Here is a 20,396-nt window from a genome sequence, read left to right as displayed (position 1 = left end):
CAGAAATGGGCATTTCATTTGCGAGTAGTTAATGGATTTCGAAGTACAACAATCATAGAATCCGTTTGAAGGAACATCTTTGAGATGTTTTGACTTCTTGCCTTTCCCATTCTTGGGCATTTCAAACCACATTTCTTTGACATTTTCTAACACCGTGTCACAATGTGTGTCAAAGGCCTTAACTCTGCTGAGCAGCTTCTTGTTGTTGCAACAGTTGCTGAGGACCTGCGTATTGTTTTTGGCGGACTGTGTCAGAATGCAGAGAGGTCCTGTGTTAAATTGTTCCGCCTCTCACTTCTGAAGCCCCTTGGGAGTCATCTCACGCTTGGGCTCGTTTAGCAGACTCATGTTGGCTGATGTCTACCTTCAGCCCTGACTGACTGCATTTAGCCTCCTGCCGGAAGAGAAGACAGGTCCAAAAGAGCCTGATCAAAGTTGTTATGGAGATTCTCGCTCCTTTCACAATTGGTGGTGTAACAAGTGTTGATCCAGTGACAACCTTTCTTTTTGGAGTTGTTTAGTTTCCATGGCTGAAGCCTGATCTTGCTACACACCAGGGAGTGGTCAGTCACACTCAGAACTGCGATAGCTATTAGTAGTGAGGACATTGCTGAAGGTGGTACATCTGGTGATGATATCTAGTTGGTGCCAGTGGCATGATCACTTTGTCACACAGTCTATCTCAGCCTTCAATAGAGGGTTTAATCATCTTAAGATAGAGTTTTCCTTTTACTATGAAATCCATTCTAAGTTCACATGTTGCCTCTTGAGTTTTCCCTTGCCAGAAGAGTTTATAGTGTTTCTCTATAATGGATCTACTTTGAGTGATTGCAGTTTCTTGTAGCGCAGTAGTGCCCATATTGAACCATGTAAGTTCTTTGTCAATCACAACTGTCTTACATGTAGAATCGACCTGAAGAAATTAATCAGTAAGACCAGGACGCATGGTCCTTGCATTCCAGCTTGTGATATGAAAGACTGGTGCCTTCTTTCTGAGTTTGTCTTGCCTGGTGCATAGATTAGCAATCTGCTTGACATAAGGTCTGGATTGTGGGCATCATGGCTAATCACAAACCAGGAGGTTTTTAATGCCACATGTCTGGGGACCAGATATGCTCCTGAGTCCCTAGCCTGGGGCCGCTAGTTACCCAGAGAGACATTACATGGGGTTTGCTGATCAAGGGGCTATGTACTGGTGGGAGAGGCTTACACATTCTGTTCTCTCTTTGCAATAGTAATACTGTTGACCAGTAGTGAGAGCTGAAAGCAAGAGGTGATGAGCAGATTGATCACTATGCATCATCCACTGCACTAACACACTTGATGCATTGCATCAACTGGAAACATACAGGATAAGAGAATAATGATTTTCATGGGGACTGTGACATCAGAAGTGGGTGCGAACACGTTGAGGCAGATCAATATCTGCAGATATTGATTTAAGTCTTGGATTTAAACATATTCAAACAGAACCCTTTAACATACTGTTACAGAAGTCTTTGTAAAGAAGGAATTGGGTAAATTAGTTCACCCTTTGTTAACATTAGTTTTTTAAATCCTTGTAAGTTTAAGGAGGTTCTAACTCGTGACATAACAAGTTATGGTGTGGCATTGTTAGTCAAGGACAGTGTTACGGTGGCAGAAAGGACATTTGATGAGGACTCGTCTACAGAGGTAGTTTGGGCTGAGGTTAGAAACAGGAAAGGAGAGGTCACCCTGTTGGGAGTTTTTTATAGACCTCCGAAAAGTTCCAGAGATGTAGAGGAAAAGATTGCAAAGATGATTCTGGATAGGAGCGAAAGTAACAGGGTAGTTGTACTGGGGGACTTTAACTTTACAAATATTGACTGGAAAAGCTATAGTTCGAGTACTTTAGAGGGGTCGGTTTTTGTCCAATGTGTGCAGGAAGGCTTCCTGACGCAGTATGTAGATAGACCAACAAGAGGCGAGGCCACATTGGATTTGGTACTGGGTAATGAACGAGGCCAGGTGTTAGATTTGGAGGTAAGGGAGCACTTTGGTGACAGTGACCACAATTCGATTACGTTTACCTTAGCAATGGAAAAGGATAGGTATATACCAAAGGGAAAGTGTTATAGCTGGGGGAAAGGAAATTATGATGCGATGAGGCGAGATTTAGCTGGCATAGGTTGGGGAAGGAAACGGCAGGGGATGGGCACAATTGTAATGTGGAACTTGTTCAAGGAACAGCTACTACGCATCCTTGATAAATATGTACCTGTCAGGCAGGGAGGAAGCAGACGTGTGAGGGAACTGTGGTTTACTAAGGAGGTTGAATCTCTTGTGAAGAGGAAGAAGGAGACTTATGTTAAGATGAGACGTGAAGGCTCAGTTAGGGCGCTTGAGAGTTACAAGTTAGCCAGGAAGGACCTAAAGAAAGAGTTAAGAAGAGCCAGGAGGGGACATGAGAAGTCTTTGGCAGGTAGGATCAAGGAAAACCCTAAAGCTTTCTATAGGTATGTCAGGAGTAAAAGAATGACTAGGGTAAGATTAGGGCCAGTCAAGGACAGTAGTGGGAAGTTGTGCGTGGAGTCTGAAGAGATAGGAGAGGCACTAAATGAATATTTTTCATCGGTATTCACACTGGAGAGGGACAGTGTTGTCGAGGGGAGTACTGAGATGCAGGCTGTTGGACTGGATGGGATTGAGGTTCATAAGGAGGAGATGTTAGCAATTCTGGAAAGGGTAAAAATAGATAAGTCCCCTGGGCCGGATGGGATTTATCCTAGGATTCTCTGGGAGGCTAGAGAGCAGATTGCAGAGCCTTTGGCTTTGATCTTTGTGTCGTCACTGTCTACAGGATCAGTGCCAGAAGACTGGAGGATAGCAAATGTTGTCCCCTTGTTCAAGATGGGGAGTAGGGACAACCCTGGTAATTATAGACCGGTGAGCCTTACTTCTGTTGTGGGCAAAGTATTGGAAAGGATTATAAGAGATAGGATTTATAATCACCTAGAAAGGAATAATTTGATTAGGGATAGTCAGCACGGTTTTGTGAAGGGTAGGTCGTGCCTCACAAACCTTATTGAGTTCTTTGAGAAGGTGACCAAAGAGGTGGATGAGGGTAAAGCGGCTGATGTGGTGTATATGGATTTCAGCAAAGCGTTTGATAAGGTTCCCCATGGTAAGCTTTTGCAGAAAATACGGACGCATGGGATTGAGGGTGATTTAGTGGTTTGGATCAGGAATTGGCTAGCTGTAAGAAAACAGAGGGTGGTGGTTGATGGGAAATATTCATCCTGGAGTTCAGTTACTAGTGGTGTACCGCAAGGATCTGTTTTGGGGCCACTGCTGTTTGTCATTTTTATTAATGACCTGGATGAGGGCGTGGAAGGATGGATTAGTAAATTTGCAGATGGTACTCAAGTCGGTGGAGTTGTAGACAGTGCGGAGGGAAGTGGCAGGTTACAGAGGGACATAGATAAGCTGCAGAGCTGGGCTGAGAGGTGGCAAATGGAGTTTAATGCGGAAAAGTGTGAGGTGATTCACTTTGGAAGGAGTAACAGGAATACAGAGTACTGGGCTAATGGTAAGATACTTGGTAGTGTGGATGAACAGAGGGATCTGGGTGTCCTTGTGCATAGATCCCTGAAAGTTGGCACCCAGGTTGATAGGGTTGTTAAGAAGGCGTACGGTGTGTTAGCTTTTATTGGTAGTGGGATTGAGGTCATGCTGCAACTGTACAAAACTGGTGCGGCTGCATTTGGAGTATTGCGTACAGTTCTGGTCGCCGTATTATAGGAAAGATGTGGAAGTGTTGGAAAGGGTGCAGAGGAGATTTACCAGGATGTTGCCTGGTATGGTGGGAAAATCGTATGAGGAAAGGCTGAGGGGCTTGAGGTTGTTTTCGTTAAAGAGAAGAAGGTTAAGAGGTGACTTAATAGAGGCATACAAGATGATCAGAGGATTAGATAGGGTGGATAGTGAGAGCCTTTTTCCTCGGATGGTGATGGCTAGCACGAGGGGACATAGCTTTGAATTGAGGGGTGAGAGATATAGGACAGATGTTAGAGGTAGGTTCTTTACTCAGAGAGTAGTAAGGGCGTGGAATGCCCTGCCTGCAGCAGTAGTGGACTCGTCAACATTAAGAGCATTCATATGGTTATTGGATAAACATATGGATGATATTGGAATAGTGTAGATTAGAGGGGCTTTAGATTGATTCCACTGGTCGGCGCAACATCGAGGGCCGAAGGGCCTGTACTGCGCTGTAATGTTCTATGTTCTATTTATATATGAACTGTGATTTGATTTATTATTGTCACATGTATTGGATTACAGTGAAAAATATTGTTTCTATACAGAATAAACATACCACACATACAGTACGAAAGGAGAGAGTGCATAATGTAGTGTTACAGTTATAGCTAGGATGTAGACCAAGATCAACTTAATGTGAGATATGTCCATTCAAAAGTCTGATGGCAGCAGGGAAGAAGCTGTTCTTGAGTCGATTGGTATGTGACCTCAGACTTTTGTATCTTTTTCCCAATAGAAGAAGGTGGAAGAGAGAATGTCTGGGGTGCGTGGGGTCCTTAATTATGCTGGCTGCTTTTCTGAGGTAGCAGGAAGTATAGACAGAGTCAATGGGTGGGAGGCTGGTTTGAGTGATGGACTGGGCTTCGTTCACGACCCTTTGTAGTTTCTTGCAGTCTTGGGCAGAGCAGGAGCCATACCAAGCTGTGATACATTCGGAAAGGATGCTTTCTATGGTGCATCAGTAAACGTTGGTGAGAGTCGTAGTGGGCATGCCAAATTTCCTTAGCCTCCTCAGAAAGTAGAGGATTTGGGGGGCTTTCTTAACTGTAGCATTGCTGTGGAGGGACTTGGACAGGTTGTTGGTGATCTGGACACCAAGAAACTTGAAGCTCTCGACTATTTCCACTTCATCCCCGTTAATATAGACAGGGGCATGTCCTCCACTACGCTTTTTGAAGTTGATGACTATTTCCTTTGATATCTCCTTGTGATATGTGATGGAAACAATCATATTTATTTATCTATTTATAATGGGATAGAAAGTGCTCTCATAATTTTCTGGGAAACAATCTGTATCCATGAACAAAATCTTTCAAACTTTCCTCCAAACATTTAGTGATGATATTCATCCCTTCCCCACTCCTACACCCCAACATAGTTACCCTTTTCAACAATGCAGCTTCTTACCCACTGTGACTAGTGTTTATTTATTGTCACATGTAGGCTTACATTAACACAGCAGATTCATTGGTCTGTGTATAATATATAAATTTTCATTTTCAATGCTGTAAAGTATATTGAGTGTATTATTGCTTTCATATTTCATGTCTGCCCTTTAAAGCTGACCCGTCGCTACCTGCTTCACAGGTCTGCCACAATGAATTGAGCAGCAAATAGGTTTCTTGTCCTATTAAAATATTTGGAAATCAAAATAGCAGCTTTTAGTTAAAAAAGCTAATTGATATATCGTTAACTATTTTTGAATTCAAATTTCTTTCTCCTCAGAGATCCTCCCCACACCCAAGTTCGTGACACCAGACTCGCATGTGTATCTGATAATTCACAGTAGCTTTATTGAATCACCCACAACCACACTGTACAAAACCCCAACATTTATATAACTCGTTCCCAGTACCTGACACATAGTCACCATGATTCTGACTTAAAATGATAAAATGTTAGCACCACACAAAGTCCCCACGACTTGGTTTAAACTTACAAAACAACACAGGCAAAACACATCTTATCCTGAACCCTTGAGGAAAAACCCTTTGACCAATGTCACTCAAGATATGGCTGAAACAAATTACAAGTTTCCAGCAAAGAAAACACCACATGTTCGCTTCACACCTTCACAAAAACACTCAGGCCAATATCACTAAGATTTGGCTGAAACTTACAATCGCCACCACAGCTGGTTTATCCGGTGCTGGTTGTAGTAGGCCAGCTGTGACCAGTCTTGACCCCCCTAAAAGAAGACCCTCATTAAAGAAGTAAGACCCTCATTAAAGAAGAAATAGCAGGCCATCTGGATAAGAATGGTTAGATTAAGCAGACGCAGCATGGATTCATGAGGGGAAAGTCGTGCTTGACGAACTTGTTGGATTTTTATGAAGATGTGACTAGTGTGGTTGACGGAGGGGAAGCACTGGATGCGGTGTTTTTGGATTTCCAAAAGGCGTTTGATATGGTGCCTCACAAAAGGTTGCTGAAGAAGATTGGGTCACATGGAGTTGGGGATAGGGTGTTAGCGTGGATTGGGGATTGGCTATCCGACAGGAAGCAGAGAGTCGGAATAAATGGGTGCTTTTCTGGTTGGCAGATGGTAACTAGTGGCGTGCCGCAGGGATCGGTACTGGGGCCTCAACTATTTACCATTTATATAGACGATCTGGAGGAGGGGACTGAGTGTAGGGTAACAAAGTTTGCAGGCGACACAAAGATAAGTGGAAAAGTGAATCGTGTGGAGGGCGTAGAAGGTCTGCAGAGAGATTTGGACAGGCTGAGTGAGTGGGTGAGGATCTGGCAGATGGGAGTATAACGTTGACAAATGCGAGGTTATTCACTGGAGGAAATAATAGCAAATTGGATTATTATCTAAATGGAAAAAAATTACAACATGCTACTGTGCAAAGGGACCTGGGGGTCCTTGTGCATGAGACGCAAAAGCCCAGTCTGCAGGTGCAACAGGTGATCAAGAAGGCAAATGGGATGTTGGCCTATAACGCAAGGGAGATAGAATATAAAAGCAGAGATGTCTTGCTGCATCTGTACAGGGCATTGGTGAGGCTGCAGCTGGAATACTGTGTGCAGTATTGGTCCCCTTATTTGCGGAAGGATATATTGGCCTTGGAGGGAGTGCAGAGAAGATTCACCAGGTTGATACCAGAGATGAGGGGTGTTGATTATGAGGAGAGACTGAGCAGATTGGGTTTGTACTCGTTGGAATTTAGAAGGCTGAGGGGGGATCTTATGGAGACCTATAAGATAATGAAGGGGCTGGATAGGGTAGAGGTGGAGAGATTCTTTCCACTTAGAAAGGAAGCGAGAACTAGAGGGCACAGCCTCAAAATAAAGGGGGGTCGGTTTAGGACAGAGTTGAGGAGGAACTTCTTCTCTCAGAGGGTGGTGAATCTCTGGAATTCTCTGCCCACTGAAGTGGTGGAGGCTACCTTGTTGAATATGTTTAAATCACGGATAGATGGATTCCCGATTGGTAAGGTAATTAGGGGTTATGGGGATCAGGCGGGTAAGTGGAACTGATCCACTTCAGATCAGCCATGATCTTATTGAATGGCGGGGCAGGCTCGAGGGGCTAGATGGCCTACTCCTGCTCCTATTTCTTATGTTCTTATGTTCCTACTGACATGTCATGGCATCTTTCCTGTTGTTCCAATGTCCAGTTAGTTGATTCCACGTGAAGTTTAGACAAATGACATCAGCTTCTGCTAATTGAAACAATCTGGGGTTTTCCCTGGAAGAAGTATCCAGATGGATATCATCAGTTCCTGCAGTATGAGCAATTGTAACATCACCTTGGTTTCAAGGTTCATGAGGATTTGAATGACTATTTTCAATACTACTGTCTGGTACCGACCTTACTTGCATGAGTTTAATTGCACTGATGTGTTCTTTGCACCCCAGTGCAGGGTAATCAGATTGCTGGATTGCATGATGGCAATTATGAGCCATTGTTCCCTGATAGCACAATGTCCAAACCCTTTTGATGAGTCACTATTTTTGCTAGGTGTCTGAATTAACCCCTCTGTGTTGCTGGCTGCAGCTTGGTTTTTGTAATTTATAGTTTCAATCATGAGGTCAAAGCATGTTCATGAACTCAAAATTATACACCATAACTATTCCATTTAGAGGGCATTCCAATGCTACAAGATCACAAATCTTCAGAGCATGAATCATTCTAGAGAACGCACCCTAGCTACTGTAACCTTAGTTTCAAAGTTCTCTGTTATCTCACAGGGCATTTTCCAACATAAATAATTCACTTTGTCTACATTACATAATATTTAACACCTTTATACTAAAAAGCTCCCAAATGTTAGATCAATCATAAATTGAACGTTTCTTTGTGTTTTAGAAGAGTTCAAACTGTTGTATTTTGAAGTAAATGGAAACTTTTCATTCTCCATAAACCCTTGAGGACTATTATTTTTTATTTTGAGAACCTGAATCAAACTGCAAAAGCAATTTAAGACTCATGCTAAAACTATTGCTCTTCCACAAGAGTTTTATTGGCATTGAAATTTTTTAGTGCACACCCATCAATCTTGTTTTCCTTCAGAAGACCATGCTCTCTTTTGTCTTATACACAAACCTATTATTCCAGCTTGCAAGTTAACTTCAACTTATAACAATTTTCATTTAAACTTTAACCTTGCTGCATCATATTCTTTGGAACTTCGACTTTGAAAGATTACTTTGTGGTCACAGCTACACTCAAAACCTTGGTTGACAATTTAGTGTAGTACTGAAAGAGTGCTATAATGTCAGGGGTTCCATCTTTCATCCAGTAAGTTTACCTAGTTTTCTCTTGCCTTTTCCTAGATTAAACATAGATGGAGACTAACCCATCCTTGCACTTGTATGCAGTGAGACTAGTTGGCAATACTCCTGCCAGCTTACCTCTGGCCAGTTCACAATACAGTAAGAGTTTTAACAACACCAGGTTAAAGTCCAACAGGTTTATTTGGTAGCAAATGCCATTAGCTTTCGGAGCACTGCTCCTTCATCAGATGGAGTGGATATCTGCTCTCAAACAGGGCATACAGAGACACAAAATCAAGTTACAGAATACTGATTAGAATGTGAATCTCTACAGCCAACCAGGTCTTAAAGATACAGACAGCTGGTCATGTTGGCCCAGAAGGAAAATACATTTCAAGAACTAAATGATAGGGTGAAAATAATAATCAGTGAAGCCATGAATACAGAACCACAAAGATAAACAACTTCAGGAAGAGCTGGTGAAAGAAAAACTTGCAATTATACAGTGTTCTTCATGACTACTCTATACATCTCAAAAAACCTTAGAGCTAATGAAATACTTAATCTTTGAAGTATGTTTGCTGTTTTAATGTAGGAAACAGGGCAGCCCAGCTTACTGTCACAAACTATAATGTAATAATGGCCAAATCATTTTTATCTGGTGATATTGATTGAGGGATAGATATTGGCCAAGACACAAGAGGAAACTCCCCTGCTTTTTAAAATAGCACTGTGGGATCCACCCAAACAGGCAGGCTTAACATCTCGGTTTAACATCTTGTCCTCAAGGCAGCACCTTTGACATTGCAGCCTTTTGCACTGAAGTGTCAGTGTTGATTTTTGTGGTGAAGTTTTGAAGTGGAACTTAAATACGGAATTTTGAGATTTAAAGCTGAGAATATTGCCAACTGACCCAGAGCTGGCACAACTAAAGCAGAATAGATTGGCGAACAGTATCAAAAGTAGCATAACGTTGTTGAAGGATAAGGCGCAGGAGGCTACTGTCAGAGTCAAACCAGATGTCAGTGTCTTTGATGAGGATGGGAACTACATTGGAATAATTCAGATGAATAAGTCACATTTGACTAATCCAATTGAATTGTTTTGAAGGAGATAAAGGCATAGTGGATAGGAGAAAGTCTAGGGATGTTGTCTATATGGATATGGCAATAGTTCGAGTAAGTAATTAAGACCAATATGACTTGAGACAGAAAAGCTGGAATAGGGAGATAGGAGGAATACAGCAAGAGGGATAGCACTGGTAAATAAGACAGCACCAAGGGAATGCTGCAGTTCTTCAAGTGAGAGGTGGGAAATAAGAGAAGGAACTAATAGATATATGGTACTCAATGATCAGAGATGCACTTCTTGACATACGCTTCTGTATCTCTTCCTCAATACCCTTAATTTGCAGGAAATGGCCTTTTTGGAATGTGATAGACATTCGAAAGGAGTTGCTGCAGAATAATGAATTGAAAGACCAATTAATTTGCTTGTGATGTTGATTGATGCAGGAATGTTAATTGTAGAATGTTGACTTGCAATACCATAATAGACAAATAGCAGGCCTTTGGTTTAGCATGACATCTGAGAAACAGTAACACGAACAGTACAGCAATTCTTCACTATTGCTCTGGTGATGCTTAGATAATGTGTTAAAGCCCTGGTGTAGGGCTTATGATTCAATTGAGAGTAACTGAACCAATCTAATTCTGGTTCCTTGAGAGTGGTGAGCAACCAACAGTTCCCCACTGACATCTTGCAACATAAGATTTTAATCATAATTCCACCTCTTATAAAGAATCCTCCCTCAAACTCATAATCCAAGAAGTATGACAGACTGGTATTCCAGGGAAGTAGAAAATGCTGTTGGTATCTGATAGAATGATCCTTGAGCAATCCAACAAATACCAAAGATGTTCCATGATTGGCATGTTAAGACCCAATTAAGTGCTATGTCCACATAACACTGTATTTTCGTAAGGAAAACGAAACTTAGGACTGTGTACATAATAAGCAAATAGGAATTTAAGGTCCCTAAATAGATCTGGCCATTAAATAATAATCAGCTGCTTTCATTGTGCAAGCACTTACTCAGCATAAAGGGCTCTTCCATTTTGGACTGAGATGAAGATAAATTTCTTCACTCAAAGGTTTGTGAACCTTTTGCATTCTCTACCCCAGAGGATTTTAGATGCTACATCGTTGAATATATTTAAGACTGTAATTGACAGACCTGTGGTCTCCCAGGGAATTAAGAGATTTGGGGATCAGATAGGAAAGTGAGGTTGAAGCTGAAGAACTATTGAGTGTATTGAATGCCAAAGCTGGCTGTATGATCTTCTTCTGCTCCTATTTCTCATGTCTTTTGTGTTCTTAAATTGACAATGACAGTATCGAAATGTGCCTGTAAGCTGAAGCTCCCTCTTTGTCCATACTTGGTTGAAAACCCTTCTGCTCATGTGTGCTGTAATGTCATCGCACATGCGATTGCCTGGTAACATCATCATTTACAAGTGTTTTTTGAACACTTGGTGAGAAACTCAAATGCTACTGATGTGTTCATGGCTATGAACATACTTTCCCTTAAGGATGTTAGTGAACCAGGTGAGTTTTTAAGACAATTGACAATGGTTTCACGGTCATCATTAGACCTTTAATTCCATATTTTTTTAATGAATTCAAATTTCAGCATCTGCCGTGGTGTGATTGGAACCTGGGTCCCCAGAGCAATGTCCCTGGGTCTGGATTACTAGTCCAGTGTCTGTGCCACTACACCACTGCCTCCCCTTTGATGAAGGTGTTCAAAATCATGAGGGGCTTAGAATAGATGAAGGGAAACTGTTCCCATTGGCGGAAGGGTCATGAACCAGTGTACACAAATATAAGGTGTTAGGCAGAGGAACCAGGATTGACATGCAAAAAACCATTTTACACAGCAAGGGGTTGGGATCGGGAAGCACTATGCATATGGTGGTGGCAAACTGTGCTCAGTTCTGGTCGCCTCACTATAGGAAGGATGTGGAAAAGATTGAAAGGGTGCAGAGGAGATTTACAAGGATGTTGCCTGGATTGAGTGGCACGCCTTATGAGGATAGGCTGAGGGAGCTCGGTCTTTTCTCCTTGGAGAGACGAAGGATGAGAGAAGACCTAATAGAGGTGTATAAGATGTTGAGAGGCATAGATCGGGTGGACTCTCAGAGGCTTTTTCCCAGGGTGGAAATGTCTGCTACGAGAGGACACAGGTTTAAGGTACAGGGGAGATGTTAGGGGTAAGTTATTCACACACAGGGTGGTGGGCGAGTAGAATCGGCTGCCGTCAGGGGTGGTGGAGGCGAACTCAATAGGGTCTTTTAAGAGACTCCTGGATGAGTACATAGAGCTTAATAGGATGGAGGGTTATAGGTAAGTCTAGAAGGTAGGGATGTGTTCGGCACAACTTGTGGGCCGAAGGGCCTGTTTGTGCTGTAGTTTTTCTATGTTTCTAAATTAAATCATGACTTTCAAAAGGGACCAAATGGTTTTCTTCTGAGCTGCATATGTTCTATTTGTATGAGTCTTTCTCAGAAAATTAGCCCATATTTTCTTGACTTGAGGAAGTTTGTGAAGTGCTTAAATATTTCAGCTCCAGTTATGCAGTAGGAAGGTGTTTCTGACTCGCGATGTGCAGAGTATTTTGATGGTCCCAAATAGAATTTGTGTGTGATCAGAAAGTCACCCTCGGGAGCAACTAGGAGTCCAAGGCCTCATCTCCATCTAAAGGATGAGTGGTACGTTATGGAATGAAATTAAAATACTAGGTCTTCATATTAACACATTTTCTTCAAATGTGTCTTTAGGGCTAATTTTAAAGACAGAAGATTGTGTCAGCGGCGATCCCTCTTGGTAGATTTACGTTTTTGCATGCACATGCAATAATATGGATAGATCATATGTGTTATTTCCTCAGTTCAAACAGTGATTTATGATTCACTTGGCAGTGCTCAAACCCATGCTCTTGCAAGCCGGCTTCCAGATGATTGTTTTGTCATTTGGGGAGGTGTTTCTGAGAGATTCTATTTGTGCATCCTTGGCAAATGAATTGAAGTTTTAGCATGGTGGTAACCAACATGATGAAATCTGAAGTTTTTCTCCTTTCAACTTAATTTTCAAGTCTAAACCTAGCAGATGAATTGATCATAGATGACATAACAGTTGAATCTTATCTGGCTTTTATCTGACAAGTAAACTTTCCAGATATTTAGCAGAAAGAATAAGAACAAACTTCCACAGCCGCCTTCCGGCCCTCAGCCCTGTTAATGGTAACACGTCCACCTCTGTTTTCTCTGAGATGATTTGATTTGATTTATTATTGTCACATGTATTAGTATACAGTGAAAAGTATTGTTTCTTGAATGCTATACAGATAAAGCATACCATTCATAGAGAAGGAAAGGAGAGGGGACAGAATGTAGTGTTACAGTCATAGCTAGGGTGTAGAGAAAGATCAACTTGATATCAGATAGGTCTATTCAAAAGTTTGGTGACAGCAGGGAAGAAACTGTTCTTGAGGTAGCTCAGTACAGCATGTTCTTAATGGCTTTTGTTCTCACTTTGATATGTTTCCTATTTTACCATTGGGCGCTGTAGTTTAAAGGAAAACGACTAGCCTGCACGGGATTGATATTTCAACCTCATGACCATCTGTTTTGACCACATTAAGAGAGCTCGTCTGGAATCTTTTTTCAACCCCTTCTTCCTCTAGTTTTTAGATGGTCGCTTGTCTGAACAGCACTCTTTTAAAATGCAAAAGCATCTGTGTAAGAGAGAACTGAACAATGATAATGTTCTTACTGCATAACTTTTGACTTCTGGCCACTAATTTCAGCATGGAGGCATAATCTGGCAGAGCTTTGAACTTGAACCTTTTAAAGACTGAGCTTTTGCATCAGTGGCAGTATTCTTGCCTCTGAGTCAGAAGGTCATGGGTCCAAGCTTTCTCCAGGACATGGGCACACAACCAAGGCTAATACTTTAGTACAGCAATGACAGAGTGCTCATTGTCAAAAGTTTTTTGAAAATTCATTTTATGAGAAGTGGGTGTTTCTGGTTAGGCCAGCATTTATTGCCCATCCCTAGTTACCCTTCAGAAGGTGGGGGTGAGCTGCCTTCTTTTACCACTGCAGTTCCTGATGTGTAGGAGTTCCAGGACTTTGACCCAGTGACAGTGAAGGATGGGTGAGATATTTCCAAGTCAGGATGGTGAGTGACTTGGAGGGGTGCCTCCACATGGTGGTGTTCCCAGGTATCTGCTGCTCTTGTCCTTCTAGATGGTAGCTGTCGTGGGTGCTGTCTTTTGGATGAGATACAAAAAATTCCCTTTCTGCTCTCGCAGGTGACCATAAAATAACCCACAGCAGCATTGTAGAATGGCAGAGGCCATCTCTCAGTTTTCAGGCCATTGTTTCTCTCAGGGCCGGCATAATTTAACCAAATTATCTGATCGTTTGTCTCATTGGGATTTATGGGACTTTACTGTACACAAATTAGTTACCTTGTTTGCCTGTGTTACAACTGTAGTAGGTAAAAAATACCTCTTGAGACTGGTATGAGTCAAAATAGAGTAGGCTTTATTCTCACAAGCTTGCGGGAGAGGTCCGGCAACCTTAACAGCGATTCACCAAACCTCTCACTGAACACAAGAAAGTGGGGACATTTATACAGCATGGCTCCCAGCACCAGTCACGACACAAACACTGGTCTGGTCATGAATTGACAGTCCTTGATCACGAAGCATCTGACCATAAATCAGAGTGTATCTGATTCTCAGGTCACGAAGCACGAGTCTCTGGCAGCTGTGGTCACGATGTAGTCTCTGGTTTCCTGCTCTTCCGCGGCTTCCCTTTGAGGTGACTGTGTGCGGTCAGCGGCCCCAGCAGGAGTCCTTCTGTCAAACATCATGGAATTGCTTTCCTTCCGCAAACCACACACAAGCTGGTAGAAAAGGTATTCTCTCAAACACATTCACATTTACATTTGACTATCTATTGTTATAAGAATAAAAGTTAACTTGTATTAATGTCAGAAGCAGTATAAACAAGGGGATTAGCCATAATGAAGGGTTATGCTTGTGATACATTCTAAGTACAAAGTTCAACCTTTTAGGTACAAAATACATGAACCTTTTAGGTACAAAATACATTGAGTACAAAAAACATTAACCCTTTCCCTTCTTCACAACAGTTAGTACTACACTTCAAAAATACTTAATTGGCTGTAAAGAAAATAATTGCAAATATGTAGCACCTTTCATGATCTGAAGATACCCCAAAGCACCTTAGAGCTGATGAGTACATTTTGTAATATAGGATAAAAGACAGTATATACACAGAAAAAAAACATGTGGTAATGACCAAATAATTTTCTGGGTGATATTGGTTTTGGGATAAATATTGGCCAGAACACTCTGGGATAACTCCCTTTCTCTTTTTGAAGTAGTGCAATGGGAACTTTTGCATCCATCTAAGAGGTGGGGCCTCAGTTTAACCTCTCATCCATAAGTACTTCCCACAGTGCAGGAATCCCTCAATACTGCACTGAAGTGTCAGTATGGATTTTTGTGCTTCCTGGAGTGGGACTTGAACCCATAATTTACTGATCCAAATGTGAGTGTGCTGCCACTTGAGCTACAGAATGTTCTGAGGTCATGAAAGGTGCTATAAAAATGTAATTTTAAAAAAGTACCTCCCAATTTCTGGATTACCATTTCCTTTGAACAGATAGCCATATTGGCAGAATGTATGAGAATTGGACTTTTACATGTGCTGATATCACATGAGCATTATATGAATTCTTAAAATCTTATAATGACCTGCTCAAGTGCAGATCAAAAATTAAACTATTTCTTAGCTACCGACGTCATCCCTCCCTAGCAACACTCATAGAGAGTCATAGAGGTTTACAGCATGGAAATAGACCCTTTGGCCCAACTTGTCCATGTCGCCCTTTTTTTTAAAAAAAGAACCCCTAAGCTAATCCCAATTGTCCGCATTTGGCCCATATCCCTCAATACCCATGTAACTATCTAAATGCTTTCTAAAAGACAAAATTGTACCTGCCTCTACTACTACCTCTGGCAGCTTGTTCCAGACACTCAGCGCCCTCTGTGAAAAAATTGCCCCTCTGGACACTTTCGTATCTCTCCCCTCTCACCTTAAACCTATGCCCTCTAGTTTTAGACTCCCCTACCTTTGGGAAAAGATATTGACTATCTACCTTGTCTATGCCTCTCATTATTTTATAGACCTCTATAAGATCACCCCTCAGCCTCCTACGTTCCAGAGAAAAAACTCCCAGTCTACTAAGCCTCTCCTTATAACTCAATCCACCAAGTCCTGGTAGCATCCTAGTAAATCTTTTCTGCACTCTTTCTAGTTTAATAATATCCTTTCTATAATAGGGTGACCAGAATTGCACACAGTATTCCAAGTGCGGCCTTACCAATGTCTTGTACAACTTCAACAAGACGTCCCAACTCCTGTATTCAATGTTCTAACCGATGAAACCAAGCATGCCGAATGCCTTCTTCACCACTCTGTCCACCTGTGACTCCACTTTCAAGGAGCTATGAACATGTACCCCTAGATCTCTTTGTTCTGTAACTCTCCCCAACGCCCTACCATTAACTGAATAAGTCCTGCCCTGGTTCATATCGCATTTGTCTAAATTAAACTCCATCTGCCATTCGTCAGCCCACTGGCCCAATTGATCAAGATCCCGCTGCAATTGGAGATAACCTTCCTCACTGTCCACCATGCCACCAATCTTGGTGCCATCTGCAAACTTACTAACCATGCCTCCTATATTCTCATCCAAATCATTAATATAAATGACAAATAACAGTTGGCCCAGCACTGATCCCTGAGACACACCGCTGGTCACAGGCCTCCAGTTTGAAAAACAACTCTCTACAACCACCCTCTGGCTTCTGTCAAGAAGCCAATTTTGTATTCATTTAGATACCTCACCCTGGATCCCGTGAGATTTAACCTTATGCAACAACCTAGCATGCGGTACCTTGTCAAAGGCCTTGCTAAAGTCCATGTCGACAACATCAACTGCACTGCTCTCATCTACCTTCTTGGTTACCCCTTCAAAAAACTCAATTAAATTTGTAAGACATGATTTTCCACTCACAAAGCCATGCTGACTGTCTCTAATCAGTCCCTTGCATCTCTAAATGCCTGTAGATCCTGTCTCTCAAATTACCTTCCAACAATTTACCCACCACAGATGTGAGGCTCACTGGCCTGTAGTTCCCAGGCTTTTTCCTGCAGCCCTTTTTAAACAAAAGCACAGCATTTGCCACACTCCAATCTTCAGGCACCTCACCCATGACTATCGATGATTCAAATATCTCAGCAAGGGGACCCGCAATTTCCTCCCGAGCCTCCCACAACGTCCTGGGATATACCTCATCAGATATACCTTTGAGATTAAGCTAGTTTTTTCGCAGCCTTGGTTCCACATTTGGCCCTGAGATGAGTTTACAAGTTCTTTCAGTTCAACACGGCATGGTGACGCAGTGGTTCGCACTGTTGCCTCATAGTGCCAGGGACCCAGGTTCAATTCTGACCTAGGGTGACTGTCTGTGTGGAGTTTGCACATTCTCCCTGTGACTGTGTGTGTTTCCTTTGGGTTCTCCGGTTTCCTCCCACAGTCCAAAGATGTGCAGATTAGGTGGATTAGCCATGCTAAATTGTCCCTTCGTGTCCCAGGATGTGTAGGTTAGGGGGTTGTGGCTTGTGTCATATTTTGTTTCATAACGCTCATGTGAAGTATCTGGGAATTTTTGTAATGTTAAAGGTGCTGTATACAAGTATAGGTTGTTCTAAAATCTTACCATAACCTGCTCAAGTGCAGATCAAAATTTAAGTGTTTTATTTGTGGAAAAATTTTGAACGGTTTAACTGCAATAACTTCCATTCCCATTAAGGGTCCTAGTGATTTCCTATTTAATTCCACAGCCTCAAATCAAATTTACTAAACAAGGTTGTCCAATTCTGCCCCTTGAGTGTAAATTTGTCTTAGTCTTGCTAATTTCAGGGGATAATTGAAAAAACAATCAAATTATCAGAATCATTTCAAAATCATCTTCTCAATAGATTGAAACTTTTTATGCCGAAAGAGGTTTATAACATTGTTTTCAAAAGGCAATTCATTTGATTAGAAAAATCCATATTTAACAAAATGTTTGACAAAGTGCCTTCATTAAAGCATTAAGCATGAGGATTCGTCCACTCTAAAAAGCTTAGGGTTGGTGTCAATATTCCCAAAGCTATAATTCTGCTGGCTGAAGAAAATAAGCAAGTAAACCTGTGTCTGCAATTTCCAGGATATTAGCATGTGCAGTGTTTAAAAATTATCCAGCGTGTACCCATTTCTTGGCAGGCTGTGAGAATTAAGGTTGCTCTTCCAAATTATTTCGAAATCGCTTGAAATCCTTAAATAACGTTTTTGGTGTTTTGCTCAGAGAGAATGTAGGATTGCAACAATCTTTTACTCTTAGTCCTGGAATTTGAAAACAATTGTTTATAATTTTTTCCAGCGGTCAGCAGTGAATGAACTGTGCTAACTGTCCATAACTCTTAAACTTGCCCACAAACTCTTTAATGGGCTTGTACAGAACTTGCGGTGATTAGAAATCCAGAACAGCACGTGAACAGGGCAAGCAACTGTGTATCTCCTTAATTAATCAATTCAAGAATCCTGTCTGAGACTGCTGAGTCTGACCAGGAAGTGTAAGTTAGAATAATTAATTTAAATCCAAATCATATACAGAAAGTGAAATCGAGCAACATTTTTTGTTTATATTGATGATTTGAATTTTTTTTGCATTCGTGAATGAAGCAGTATTATTTATCCAGTTGCAGTAAAGAAAGCTCTTATTTTGCTGTCTCTGATCAAAATAATATTTGTTTCATAATTTCTCGGTAGCATTCTTGGTAATGTTTGTTTTCCACTAGACATGTACACCTATTCCCTTTTTCGGAAATAGGGAATTTTACTACTGTAAAGTCCACCTCTGGACTTTACAGTAGTATAGCCTATGATCCCAAGTGCACACTGATTCCAAAATAATATAGAATCATAGAAACCCTACAGTGCAGAAGGAGGCCATTCGGCCCATCGAGTCTGCACCGACCACAATCCCACCCAGGCCCTACCCCCACATATAATTGGGGGAAGTCATAATTCTTCATCATTTCTTTTCTTGTTCATGGGATTTTGTATCAAACTGGCTGAGGGGTGGGGTGCAGAGGAGGTGGTGGGGGAAGAGTGAGGAGCATAGTGGGAATAGGAACAGGAGTAAGGGAGAGGTTTTTTAACAAGTCAAAGGATTGCAACGTGAAGAGAAACCAGCCAGAAAATGCCAGAGCCTCATCATTGGAATTACTTTATTTTTAAATGATGACTACAGCAATCATTTTGAATAAACAGAAACTCTCAGGAACAGAAAGTTTGCAACTTCTTCATTGATTTTACCAACCGAACTTAAAGCCAGGGTTCTGACCATCAGTCTGCTTGGCAATTAAACTCTGAATAAACTCATTCAATGTTTACACAACAGCTGCTGGATCTAAAAGTACACCGATTTACTTTGCCAACAAGATGATGCATTGTGCATTCCATAGCATAATACTCTGTACCTATAAGACAGTGAAACATCTTTCTTGGCATGTGCAATGTTGTGGAAAAATCTAAGTAATATATTCAAAACAGCATTTCTCTTTGTACAGCTGCAGTATCACAGATGTAAAGCAATCTTGAAATGCTGATTCTTCTAAACTGCATTTTTAATGTCCAGCCAGAAACAGATGAGCAAATTCCAGTTTACAAAGATACTTCACAATCAATTTATCTATAAATGCTCTGGACGTCGTGTTTCTCTCGTTTTTTTGGGAAATGGCATAGCTGAAAAGTGGAGCAAGATATTGTGAATTAACACTACTAAAATTTTTCTATGAGCAATCTCATGGGGGAACAACTTTTATGTTGGATATATGGGACAAGTCTGAGAAATGCTGGTTTAATGCTTGTTTTTAAAAAATGCTCAACTTAGGAGAAAGAAGAAATGATCACAATGTGTCAATTAGGAACTCTGCATTAGTGCAGATGTACAAAGTTGAATGATGCACACTGCCATTAACACTTCCTCTCGTTGCAGCATGTATGTGTGGATTGCAAGAAGAATTTCTGCACGGCCTGCTCAGTCCAACCTGAGAACAATCCTAAAATGTGCCATACTTGCCAGAGATTCCGTGCCACTGATTTCGAGCGAGGAGAGCTAATGAAACTGAAAGTGAAAGACTTGCGTGATTATCTGCAACTTCATGAAATTTCAATGGAAATGTGCAGAGAGAAATCGGACCTCGTAGATCTAGTACTGGGACAGCGACCTCCACCTGCCCCAACCCCTCATGTTCACATTCCTGTTTACAGGATGGATATGCCTGAGCAGCAGTACTTCATACCAAATATACACACAGGGACAACAGCATCTACCTCACAGGATGCCCCACCACCATATGGAGCAACCAGCCCAAGTAGCCCAGGACAGTCTCGGGAAGCAAACCTGGTATATATGTGTATATATAATTTTAAATCCAGGAAAACTTGAGTAGTAGTCATATAGAATTTACTTAATTCTACATCAGTGGTAGGAACAAGAAGTGAGAATGGAGCCATATTGGTCACTTGACTGTCTTGTGGCTAAATTATTAACTTATTAAATGTATTATAGAACCAAGTAGTGAAGATGCATATTCAAAACAAATTCATTACTTTTATAAAGTTTATAGTTGCAAAGAGGAATTTAATCACTTGTCTATTATTTCCAGGTTTGTCTTCTAATA

At 41.4% G+C, this 20,396-nt stretch overlaps 1 protein-coding gene and 1 pseudogene across 2 annotated transcripts in view; one reads left to right on the top strand and one right to left on the bottom strand.

Annotated features, from left to right (window-relative positions):
- Positions 1-20,396, top strand: part of rffl (ring finger and FYVE-like domain containing E3 ubiquitin protein ligase) — a 95,498-nt gene that overhangs the window by 59,896 nt on the left and 15,206 nt on the right. For both annotated transcript variants that reach the window (XM_078225163.1, XM_078225164.1), the window contains exon 4: positions 19,709-20,119. In XM_078225163.1, the coding sequence (XP_078081289.1) occupies positions 19,709-20,119 (411 nt within the window). The remainder of the gene's footprint in view (positions 1-19,708; positions 20,120-20,396) is intronic.
- LOC144501428 (small nuclear ribonucleoprotein Sm D2 pseudogene) lies at positions 15-348 on the bottom strand (annotated as a pseudogene).

The sequence above is a fragment of the Mustelus asterias genome, chromosome 12 (genome assembly GCF_964213995.1).
Source record: "Mustelus asterias chromosome 12, sMusAst1.hap1.1, whole genome shotgun sequence".
In the NCBI taxonomy this organism is placed as follows: Eukaryota; Metazoa; Chordata; class Chondrichthyes; order Carcharhiniformes; family Triakidae; genus Mustelus; species Mustelus asterias.
This window is presented reverse-complemented; position numbering and strand designations above follow the sequence as displayed.